This window comes from Grammomys surdaster, unplaced genomic scaffold (genome assembly GCF_004785775.1).
Source record: "Grammomys surdaster isolate TR1022 unplaced genomic scaffold, NIH_TR_1.0 126109, whole genome shotgun sequence".
Taxonomy (NCBI): Eukaryota; Metazoa; Chordata; class Mammalia; order Rodentia; family Muridae; genus Grammomys; species Grammomys surdaster.
Window position 1 is genome coordinate 2,357,473 of NW_021620917.1, and position 12,205 is coordinate 2,369,677.

General features: G+C 49.3%; 1 protein-coding gene across 4 annotated transcripts in view; it reads left to right on the top strand.

Annotated features, from left to right (window-relative positions):
* The window catches only part of Rnf216 (ring finger protein 216), a 102,232-nt gene extending 90,290 nt beyond the window's left edge, over positions 1 to 11,942 (top strand). For all 4 annotated transcript variants that reach the window (XM_028756069.1, XM_028756068.1, XM_028756071.1 and 1 more), the window contains exons 16-17: positions 9,109 to 9,178; positions 9,737 to 11,942. In XM_028756069.1, the coding sequence (XP_028611902.1) occupies positions 9,109 to 9,178; positions 9,737 to 10,053 (387 nt within the window). In that variant the 3' untranslated portion in view covers positions 10,054 to 11,942. The remainder of the gene's footprint in view (positions 1 to 9,108; positions 9,179 to 9,736) is intronic.
* Positions 11,943 to 12,205: the final 263 nt, after the last annotated feature.

The window sequence follows — 12,205 nt, forward strand, 5'->3', positions numbered from 1 at the left end:
GTGGCCACGGGCACCTCCTGCTGTTCTCAGTGGGGGCCCGGGCACGCCGGGGTTTTTAAAATCCTTGGCCAAAAAAAAAAAAAACCCCCCCCCCCCCCAGTAACAATGGTGACTGTTAGCCAGGGCCATGCCTGATGCCTGTTTGCTGTATAGACCAGGTCCGCCTCAAACTTGGAGAAATTCACCTGTCTCTGCCTCCCAACTGCTGGAATTAAAGCAGCAGCCCAGCTTTATTAAGCTGTGTTTCAGTGTTCTTATTCTAGTACACCTGGCTCTGCACACAGGTCCTAGGCTCACAGAGTCCTTCTCACTTAATCAGATAGTCTGACTGCAAGCATGTACAATAACTACCCATCAATCACATGGTATAAAACCTCCCCCTTCTGAGCCTGCTAGTTGTGGCCCACGAGCGCCTTTAATCCCAGCATTCAGGAGGCAGAGACAGGTGAATTGCTGAGTTTGCAACAAGCCTGCATAGTCTTCAGACTGAGTTCCAGGACAGCCAGGGCTACACAGGAAGACTGTCTAGAAAAACCAAAACAATCCAACAAAGCTCCCCTTCCTGTAAAATGTAAGAAAATAGATTCTACTTTCCCCTCAGAGCCTCACAGTGTTACTGTATGTCCTCCTCTGCAGCACTGAAATCTCTTACCGAAATAACAATCAGCCTTCATGTCTCTCATGAACCATTTCAAAACCTTCTAGCTGTGTATTGTGGCACATGCCTTTAATCTTGGGATGCAGAGGCAGGTGACTCTGAATTCGGGGCCAGCATGGTCTATATAGCAAGTAAGTTCTAGGACAACTGGGACCTTGTCTCCAAAAAAAAAAAAATCTTGTAGTCACCAGCTCTGAGAGCTGGCTCTGACTTTTGACTCGCTGTCTTCAGCCCGGTTGTTTCTGTAAAACAATACAAAGAGGAGCATGGGGAGAGTGGGCACCATCATTTGAAGTATTTATGAAACTTGCTCACAGTACGATTCTTTTAGGATGTTAAGTGGGACTGACAGCATGGCAGGAAGGGGCATTAGTTTCCCATTTTTGCAGATTAGGAAAACTGTCCAGGACCCTAGGTTTTGTAAAGCCACAGTCAAAGCCCAGGTCTTCTGCTATGATAAGGCTTCTTCCACAAACAGATGGCCAAGATGTTCCCATGGGGGCTCGGTCCTGGGAGCCAAGTATGCTTTACAGTAGGGCGGGGACTCACTGGATACCTTCTCAGCTGAGCAGACTGCAGCCACCCCTCCTGATGGACTACGAGGTCACTACCGAACTCAGGCAGGGCGGTCAACAGGCCCTGCCTGAGTCAAAGCTTGGCACATGCCACACTGCCTCAGTTAGAGGAGTTTGGATGCTTGGCTCCGTGACTGAGAAGATGGCTGCTGAAGCTAGAAACTGGTCTGGAGCCTGTGTGAGCGTTGCTCCTCCCCAGCACATTTCTGTTTCCCTCTGCACAGCATGTGCCTCCCTAGCTGGGCTTTCCCCTCCATGATGCACCCCCCCCATTTCCTGTTGTAGGGAGACAGCTGGGGTGGGGGTTAGGGGCTTCTGTTCTCATCTCATGAAGTCCCACAACTGAGCTGGGAATAATTTGAAACTAAATCTCTAGCCCTTTGGAAGCCTTTCACGAAATCCTTGCAAGTTTATTAACAACAGCTGTGGCCACACATGACCACAATCATGGGGGAAGGGGCTGGGTCGGGCAGCAGCAGGCTTGCCTGTCATCTTTCTAGGGGAAAAAAAAAAAGCTAAGTCAAGTCACAGGAGCCTGGCCAGCAAGCAAGCAAGTAGACTGGGGTTTGGGTTCATAGGGTCTTGGAAGGGAAGGTCTTAGCAAGAACAGCTCTGTGCCAGGTACTCAGACATGCATCTTAAACCCGAAAGCCATGCCTGGCAATGGCTGTTAGGAGCTGACCTGCAAACACAGCCTCTGTCTCCACTCCACGACTTGCAACTTCTCTTCTACAGTTTCCTTGTACAGATCCCACTGCATGGACAACTGTGGTGCTTGTGGTTCAGGGACAAGCAGATGTCTTTGCATTTCCATTCTTAATGAAAACTACTCTGGTGATTTCTACCTTACTTCCTGTGAATTTCCAGAACAGCTGGGCCCTGCTTTCCCCCTCAAACTCTGGACCCCACTCCCCACCCACCTGCCAGCCCTGTAGCCGTGCATGTAAAACAAGCCTTTCCTGGTGCCTTCTGTGTCCTGCTGAGCTCAGGGAACTCAAGGATGAGAAATTAACCCCCCACACCCCCACCCCAGGGATCCACTGGATGTGAGGCCCCACATCTCACTTTCATCTTTTGTCCTTGACCCTGCCATGGGCGCCCTGCCCACCCTGGGGTGCTTCCCATACTTCCTTCCCCATTCTCACCAAATTCAGGTGATCTGAGGGCTTGCTTCTTAAGATAGCTGTTGGTGTCAAAAAGGCACTTCATGATTCACTTCCACGACAGCGTGGTATGTCCTCTCCCTCTCCTTAACACTTCCCTGGTAATCAGCTGTACCTGCTCTTCAGAAAAGAACACAGACAAACTTCTTCAGGCCTATACTATTCTTCTAGAGCCTGGGAGAGCATCGCTGGACTCCTCTCCACTGTTGCCTGTGACCAAGGCAGGCGGGTTTGGGGTGGGTGTCAAGATAGCCTGAGGCCTGTGGTGCACTGGGATCTGTAAGTCTAGGCCACCTGCGCTTGAGTGCCCTCCGACTGACCCTGCCAGTCCCTGTGTGAGGAGAGGAGCCGTGGTGCAGGGTGGCCGGTGCAGAGCAGCCTTCTAGTGTGAAGTCTAGAATTTTCAAAGTCAAGCCAGAAAAGGGGGGGGGGGGGGAATCCCATTGGAAATATACCAGAATGTTCTTAGGAGTTAGTTACTTCTGGTAAGTTTTTTGGGTTTTGTTTGTTGCTCAGATTGAGGATTTTTGTTTGTTTGCTGGTTTATTGGATTTTGTTTGCATTTTTAGAGCTGGAGATTAAACCCAGGGCCTAGCTCATTCTGTACAACATTGTATTATTGAGCTAGACTCTGCACCCTCAGCAGCTGTGTTTGTTACTGTGAACAAGACCTACTAGACTGTAAGACCTACTCGGGGACCTTCAGCTTGGGGCTTCAGACCCAGGCTTGGGGTCTAGTTCTAAGTCACTCCTCAACCTGTTCTTTCAGAAAACTTGTACCAACTTAGTGACTGTCAACTTAGCGCACCTGGCTGGGAAAGGGAGGGACCCACTGCCACCACTGCCCAGCATTTCTTTTATTATTTATTTATCTATCTATTTTGATACAAGGACTCACTGTGTGACTTTGCCTGGCCTGGGACTCACTGTGTATACCATACTGACCTCAAAATCATAGAGATCCACCTGCCTCTGCATCCCAGTGTTGGATTAAACCACCTACCACTGCACCCAACAAATACATATAATACTATTTTAAAGGTTTCTTGAGATAGTGTCTCACTATAGAACCTGAAACCTGCTATGTAGAGCAGGCTGACCTCGAGCTCAGAGATCCGCCTGCCTCTGCCTCCAGAGTGCTAAGATTAAAAGGTATATGTTGTCATTGCCTGGCTATTATTATTATTATTATTATTATTAATCTTTATTTTATGTGTTTGACTGTTTGGCGTGTGTGGGAGGGGATGGGAAGAAGGGAGTGAGAGAGGTCTGCTTGCTGTTCACTCAGGGAGAGTGAATCCCCTGGAACCAGAGTTGTAGATGTTTGTGAGCTGCCATGTGGATGCTGGAAACAGCATCTGTGAGGGCATCTAGTGCTTTTATTTTTCAGTGTGTGTATTTGTGTACACATGTGTTCAGGGGCCCACAGAGGTATCAAGAGTCAGTAGGTCTGGATTACAGGTGGTTATGAGCCCCTCCTCTCACCGTGGGTACTGTGAACCAAACTTGGTAAGAGAAGCTTGTGCCCAAGTGTGTACAACCACCTTGGCCCTCCATGTCCAGGAGCTCAACCAGACCATGAATAAAGATATTTGAGAGCAGGAAAGAACATCTTTTCAGAACAAGGCAGAGCCTGAATGAAGTAGACCTCTCTCACTTGTCAACCATGGTTTGTGTAGCCAAGTGCTCAAGGCTGTAAGGTGGGACTACCTACATAGAACCTCAGTGTGCATCACTTTCCTCTAAAGAAATTAGGGATACCTAAATTTCCCGTACATTTGCCTGTGACAGCTCTGATGGAGGTAAGTCTTCAGTTGAGGGTCCCTCTTCCCAGATAAGGCAAGTAACAACCAGAATTAGCCATCACAGACCCTTCACTTCTCTGCCACAATTTCCTGAAAGAACAGGCTAGGAGTAGGATTAGGACTAGACCCCAACCTGGATCTGAAGTCCCAGAATTGTAGCTCTCCTGGCCATATCCACTACTGAACCCTGTGGCTATGCCGGACTCCAGCTTCCTCTAAGTGACTCAGCCCAGAGAGCTTGAGCACTGGCCTGTGATCCTGATCATTCCCAGGCTGTCATCCTCTTTCCTCTTTCCTCCTATTGTTCCTATTTCCAGCCACCCCCAAAGCAAGCCCTTTCCCAGTGTCCCTCGCTCAGGTGGCCTCGACTAGACTGTCCCCCTAGGGCCTCCAGCGCTCCATCTATTTTCAGACCAAAGGGCGGGAATCAACCCTAAACCCCAGTCCTCCCTCCTTTGTTGAACAGTACTGATGTTTCTTCAGTTGTGATAAAGTGGATAGTAGATAAAAATTGTATGTCTGCCTAGCCTGCCTTAGCTTGAGGAGCTTAGACTAAAGGGAAAGTGCGGTAGGGACCCTCCACCCAGGGAAGTAGGAAGTGACCAGAATACACATACTGCCTGAACAAAGACTCTTCTCTCTTTTAAAAAAAAAAATCCTGTTAAAGTTGTTAACACAGCAAAAGCCATCTGACACAACTGTTTGCTCGGTGTTTTTTGTTTGGTTGGTTTTTGCCCAGGCTGCCCTGGAACTCCCAGACCTTCCTCCGTAAGGACAGGGATCTCAGGGCCATGCCCCATGCCTTGCTTGTAGTTGAGATCTGAACTGTCTGATTGGCAGGTTACTTGAAATTCCTCATAAGTCACACCTGAGCCCCATCGATTTGGTAATAGATTGACTCAGGGCAAATGGTCTTAAGGAACTTGGCACCTCAGGGAGTGATCTAAACAAAGGAAGCCTGGGGGACTGCTTCCTGTGCGCAGGAAGGACTCTTGACCCCCAGGTGGGGGCTGTGTTGAGAAAAGTTGGCTCACTCCCTTACTAGTGCTGTGCAGATGGAGGGAGAAGGCGCCACAGTCGTGTTAGTCCGTTCCTGTGGACGGAGCACAGGAAGCCCGAGGTGGATGGGAGGCAGACAGCAACGTGCAGATGTCTTCATTCTGCCATGAGCAACCTAGACATTTCCACCTCAGATCTGGCTTAAGCAATTGGTCAGAAAAATCGTGGTTTCCAAGTCAGAGGTGCTGTGTTCAGACTCTGCCTTGCTCTGAACAGATGCTATTTTTTTCTCCCATTTATTTTCCACCCATATTGGTTAAATTCATGGATCCAGAAGGCCAGCAATATTACTCTTCCTAATTAAAATAGGACTCTGAGGAGCCAAGATGGGCGTCCAGTCGAAGTCTCTGCTCTGAAGTTTCATAGCAGAAAGTCCATGGTGAAGAGCCAGCTACAACCTGTGCTGAGGACTGAGATGAGTTGGTCCTGTAAGGGACCACACTGCTTCTGTCCTTGCCTTTCCTATCCCTTTCAGGACAATGCACGGTGTGCAAGAACTGGTTCACAGGCTAAGGGGCGGGGTGCATGTAACCCTGCCCTTAAACTCTGTACATCGGGAGGACATAGGGACGTTCGGCATTCCTTAACTGGATGTTCTTCCTAGTCTACTTCACCCAATCAAGTGTGAGCAACTCACTTTTTCTGGACCTCAGTCTTATGCTCTAAGGAAGTTAGAATGCGTTGGGGGTGGCGGGGTGGAATTGGTTTTTTGGTTTTTGGTTTTGTTTTTGTTTTTGTTTTGTTTTGTTTTTTTCGAGATAGGGTTTCTCTGTGTAGCCCTGGCTGTCCTGGAAATCACTCTGTAGACCAGGCTGGCCTCGAACTCAGAAATCTGCCTGCCTCTGCCTCCCAAGTGCTGGGATTAATTATTTTTTAAAACTAGAGGATCGTGTGACCAAGGTTAGTCTCAGATGTACTGTGTAGCTGAAGATGACTCTGAACTCTGATTATCCTGCCTCCAGGGTTACAGGTATGCTTCATCACACCAGACCTGGAATGTGTGATTTGTCTCCCTAGGAAGTACAGGTGACTCCACATTTAGGTGTACAGGGATGAAGTATGGTGATACAGTACCAACATTTACATTAATAAATGCTCAGTGGGAAAGCCTCTTGCTTAACCTGAAGAAGCTACACAGAGGCTTGTGGTAGGAATCTCACGCTTATAATTCCAACATAAGAGGTTGAGATGGGCTACAACTTGTCTCAAGGGGAAAAAAGCCACTGAGAGCTAGGGAGTAAGACCATTAAGAACACTGGCTACTGGGTTTGATTCCCAGAGTTTACATGGCCATCTAGTTCCAGGGGACCCAGTGCCCCTCTGACTTCTTTAGGCACCAGATACAGATATGATACACAGAAACTTATGCAGGCAAAACACTCAGACATATCAAATAAGAATAACCTGTAAAAGCTTGGCATGGTGGCTCACACCTTTAGTCCTAACACTCAGGAGGCAGAGACTAGTTGGTGCTACATAGTGAGTTTCAGAACAACTAGGGCAACATAGACCCTGTCTCAAAAATAAATCTTTTTTTTGTTTGTTTGTTTTTGTTTTTCGAGACAGGGTTTCTCTGTGTAGCCCTGGCTGTCCTGGAACTCACTCTGTAGACCAGGCTAGCCTCGAACTCTCGAACTCAAAGGCGTGCGCCACCACCGCCCGGCCAAAAATAAATCTTTAAACAGCCACTGGGAACATGTCCCCATCTGTACCCTTTTTTATGTCTCTAAAGTCAGTGTCCCGCCATTTCCTGCTTTCCAAGTGAGCTCTTGCCTTGTGCTGAGTTCTTCACAGTCACTGCCCTGTCTAATCCCTGCACCAGCCTCTTTTTTTTTTTTTTTTTTTATTTATTTATTTTATTTATGAGTACACTGTAGCTGTCTTCAGACACACCAGAAGAGGGCATCCAATCTCATTACGGATGGTTGTGAGCCACCATGTGGTTGCTGGGAATTGAACTCAGGACCTCTGGAAGAGCAGTCAGTGCTCTTAACCCCTGAGCCATCTCTCCAGCCCCCCCAGCCTCTTTAAGTATGACTTTGAGTATGGTTTCTCTGTGTGATCCTGGCTGTTCCAGGCACTCTCTGCCTGCCTCTGCCTCCCTGGTGCTTGGATTAAAGGCTACCCAGCAACCTTGGGTTATCATAGAGCGAACGGTATGCATCACCTAGCAGATGTACATGGGTCCACAGTCCTCCTCCCAGACAGTGGACATGGGCATTATTTCTCAGTTTCTGAAGTGTTTGATGGGAACTGAACTTTTTTGTTCCTCCCTTTGTCTAAACACCTGGCCAGGTGTGACTACATCTGTTAGCACACTGAGATAAACAGAATTCTCTATGTTGAGGAAATTTAATAAGTCCTTTATCAAGGCAAGGGATATGCTGCAAACGGACACACTCCATCTGGGTGGCTTTCTGTCTTGTCTGTCTGAAGTTTAGAGGTGGGCTTAACAGCAGTGTGTCACAGAGCAGCATGTGGGACATGTCTAGTGAAATTCCTGACCTGGGGGACATGGTAGCCATGCGGTGAGATCACTGATTACTGCGTGGCTGTGATGTGAGTCACCTGCAAAGCAGATGCACAGACCTCTCCAACAAGAGGTCCAGGGTTGGGGCCATTGTCGTTCACGGGCTGCACTGGAGCCTCTTGTTCATCATATGACTCTCAGCACTCTCTTGGGTCGCACAGATGAGCATTAGAACACTAGTGGCACTTGCACTCAGGTGGCTGAGGCGGGAGGATCACAAGTACCAAGCCAGCATGAACTAGAGTAGGACCTCTCTTGAGAAAAGAAGCCAGCAAGACCATGCAGGTAGTAAAGGACCAACTTCTGTCAGTTGTCCTCTTGACTGACTCCACATAGGTGTCATAGCATACATACACACACCTCAAATTAAATAAATAAATAAATTAAATAAATAAATAAATAAATAAATGTAAATTTTAAATTTAAAAAGGAAACCCAACATTGTCAAAGGTAGTCTGGAAAATCAAGTGTTTCCAAGAGCCTTCTACCTGACTGAAACTTGCCCTCATCCCCATATTTTTCTATCTTCAGACATGCCAGAAGAGGGCAGTGGGTCCCATTAAAATGGTTGTGAGCCACCATGTGGTTGCTGGCAATTAAACCCAGGACCTCTGGAAGAGCAGTCAGTGCTTTTAACTGCTGAGCCATCTCTCCAGCCCTTCTTTTAGTTTCTTAAGATAGAGTCTCACAATGTAGCCTTCACTAGAACTCATTCTGGAGACCAGGCTACTCAAAAACCTCACAGAGATCCTCCTGCCTCTGCCTCCCAAGGGCAGAGATTAAAGACACTGCACTACCACAGCCAGCCCCAACAGTGAAGTCTTTTTGTCTCACTGTAAACTAGAGAACCACTTTGCAGGCTACTCAGGAGTGAGAGGAGGCACTGGTGTTGGTTCTGACACAAGTCCGGTTCTCCCTCCAAACACATGGAGATACAGACACGCCACAGGCACACAGCCACGCGAAATTTGCCGATATGCAAAAAACCTTTCTGTCCCTCGGAGGTCAAACCTTTGCTGCAGGGACACCACTTGAAGTCACAGGCAGCTTCCACTCAGTAGGACCTACTGAGAGGTGAGTCCAAAAGCCTCTCGGGCCTTTAGCTTGTCTGTCATCGTCTGCCCTCGGCTTTCATGCAGCCTGTGAGCCCAGGCACAGACCTTCCCAGCACAGAGCCCTCGCCATTAGAAGGCCAGGCGGCTGGTGAGGGAAGACGGGAAAAGGCTGTACTGACACATCCCCATCCTTACATTCAGCCCGTGGCTCTCCACAGCGCTGCCACCGGCTCACTTACCCCTTGATGTTGCTTTTGTTCCAGGAAGATGATGAAAAACTGATTGAGGAAATCCAAAAGGAGGCTGAGGAGGAACAGAAAAGAAAGAATGGAGGCAAGTGTTCTTCCCAGACACAGATGAGGCCTGGGGCGTCCCTGCCCTCCGGTCACTGCTCAAACCAGGGGAAGGCTTTAAAGCCATGGGTTGGGTTTGGGCACCTCTCACAGTGAAAGACTCCCAAGTGTGTGTGTGTGTGCGTTCTGGAGGCTAATAGAAGCCCAACTAAGGCAACTGGCTCACCACCATGGAGCAGTCATGTAAGGGATGACACCCAGCCCCAGGGTCTCTGGGGGGGACAGTCACATGCTGCTGCCTTCTGTAGGCTGTGGGAGTGACCATTGGGAAAGTATAGATTTGCCCTTGGCATCTTGCTCTGATGAGTAGTGGTGTCCTTTGTCTTGAGTTTAACATTATCCAGCCTACTCTAAGCCACCACTTTTGGCCCAGAGGAGCATATAGTGAGGGTTAGAAGTAGCCCTGCCATGCTGGACTGCCCTAAAGGCTCCCAAGCCCTAGCAGAATCAAAAGTGCCCTGCAGAACCCTAGTCAAAGGCAAGCATCTGTTGGCATTGGTTTGGTCTGTTCACCTCACTGAATCCATCTTCCTTTCAGAGAACACCTTCAAACGCATCGGGCCCCCACTGGAGAAGCCAGTTGAGAAAGTGCAGCGTGTAGAAGCCCTGCCTCGGCCTGTCCCACAGAACCTGCACCCTCAGATGCCACCCTATGCCTTTGTCCATCCACCCTTCCCCTTGCCACCTGTGCGGCCCATGTTCAACAACTTCCCCATCAACATGGGTCCTGTGCCCGCACCCTATGTACCGCCTCTGCCCAATGTGCGTGTCAACTACGACTTTGGCCACGTGCACGTGCCCCTAGAGCACAACCTGCCCATGCACTTTGGCCCCCAACCACGGCATCGCTTCTGACACTCAAAGCCCTGTCCAGCCGTGCTGAGTGCAGGAGGACCCAGTCTCATCCTCTAAGTAGGGATAGAGTCCTCAGTTCCCTCTCGAGGACGGGTTCATGTCCTCCTGCTCTTACCTTTGCAAGGCCCACTGCTCCTTCAGGTCTGATGCCCTTCGGGTGCTGACTGTCACTGGGCCAGTCATAGGGCAGCTTCTTAGTTCTGCCATCTTAGCAGCCAGTACAGTGGCCCTGACCATGAAGCAAGCCCTCTAAGCATTTGCCATACTTCCTCCCCAGCAGACCACTGAAAGCCCAAGGGGAAATGGCCTGCCATCTCCAGGCCAGGGCCCTCTCCTTGTTGCCCAAGGCCCACTCAGGTCCAAGGACCTCCAAGAATCTTCTGTGGCGCAAATTTTGTTCTGTTGTTATCTAAAGAGGTTGCTCCTATTCACGTAGTTTGAACTAAAGTTTTTTGTGGTCTACTCAAGTGTGTCCCCATCCATGCAAAGTCTGGTTGAAAGTATTTCCCCAGGACTGGCAACTGCTGAGAGCCAGTAGTCCTGACACTTGACATCAAACAGAAGGGCCATTTTAGGAAGCTGTCATTTATTCCTGGGCTGCCCCTTTTCTTGGGGAGAGCTCACTTGTCACCAGCCTGAGATGAGCAGCTTCTCTCCTAAGGTGTCAGGGGCTTCCTTAGCAGTGCAGATGACCTCATGGAGCTGCTGCGGCTGTCACAGCAGCCCTCCTGCCTGCTCCCCTGTCCCTCATTAGTTCGCAGTGGATGCAGACAGGACAGCTCCCAGCTCCAAGATGAGGACGGCTGGCTTCCCTAGAGTGAGATGAGAGTCCAGGCCTGCTAAGTCTTTGCCGTGTTCCCACTGCCTGTATGCCTCTTGTCCAGGCCAGGTCTGTGTGTTCTCCAGTGTTTGCTGAGCAGGGCTGGCAGCAGGTTTCTCAGTTGAACTGGCTGTCCTTGTCCTCCCTTGGCGGTGAGGGTGTCCCATGTCCAGAGTGTACAGACTTAGAAGGGGGAAGATGTTCCTGGGAAAGGGAAAGACTCCTTGAGGTGCCCATTGTCACTTGAGTGTGGGTGGGGCACACACAGTGACTCAGGAGCCCTGCCATGGGTCACCTGAACTGTGATACTAGTCTGAATGACAGTGCCTTGGAAAGATGGGCCACATGCTGCATGACAGGTCCTCCAAGTACCTTACCTGTTAGTGTGTTCGTGTTTTCTGCCCTTCTCCAGAGGCCCCACAGGCGGGTAGTTACTCCAGGCACTGAGCAGGCCTCACGAGCAGCTGGACTGGGCTCCCAGTTTAAGTTGACTCGGTACCCTATCACATTGTTCCACCAGGAGCCCAGGTGGAAGAGACTGGCAGTTTCTAGGGTAGCTGAAGAACAGGCCAGGCAAGTGCCACCAGACCTTGGCACTTGGAGAGGTGAGGCCAGGGTTGTGTCCTTCAAAATGTCTGTCTGTGGCTGCAAGGAGGCCTGCTACTGCCTGTCTCCATCAGGAGTGACCGTCTCAGCACCTATGTGCCAGCAGGGCCAGGGAGTGAGGGTGGGCCACCAGGGATCCTCAAGGCAGCTGCCACCTTAGCCTCTCGGACTCAGACTGTTTCCTGGGCTGAGAACTGCCTAGCCAGTCCCACTGTATTTGCCTTAAAACAGGAGAGAATCGAGTATCTGCACTTAGCAAAAGATTTCCAAGTTAAGAGAAGAGTGCATGATCTCACTTTGTACAAAAGAAAAAAAAGAAAAAAAAATGAAGTAGATGGTTAAAAGTTTTTCTTTACCTTTTGGTAGTAAAAAATAGAGAAACCAAGTCTGTTTAAACTACTGTGTAAAAAGACTGTATCATATGTAACTTGAATTTTGTGTAAATAAATGTTTGTGAACGCTTCTCGTGGCTCTGTTTGTCCCCAGATCACAGGTCCCAGGAGCTCTTAAGTGCAAACAAGCACCACGCTCCATTCACTTCTCCAAGGAAGGACATAGGATTCCTAACGGCCCCAACGTAGGCCAGAAATAAAAGACCCCTTTCACCTGTCAGAGGAGAAACTTGGTTCCTTGGCTTCTGAGTCCCAAGTAGGATACAATAAGAAATTATCTTAGCAGAGAATACAAGCCATCCTTGGAGGACCCACCCCCTCTGAGAATGCTCCC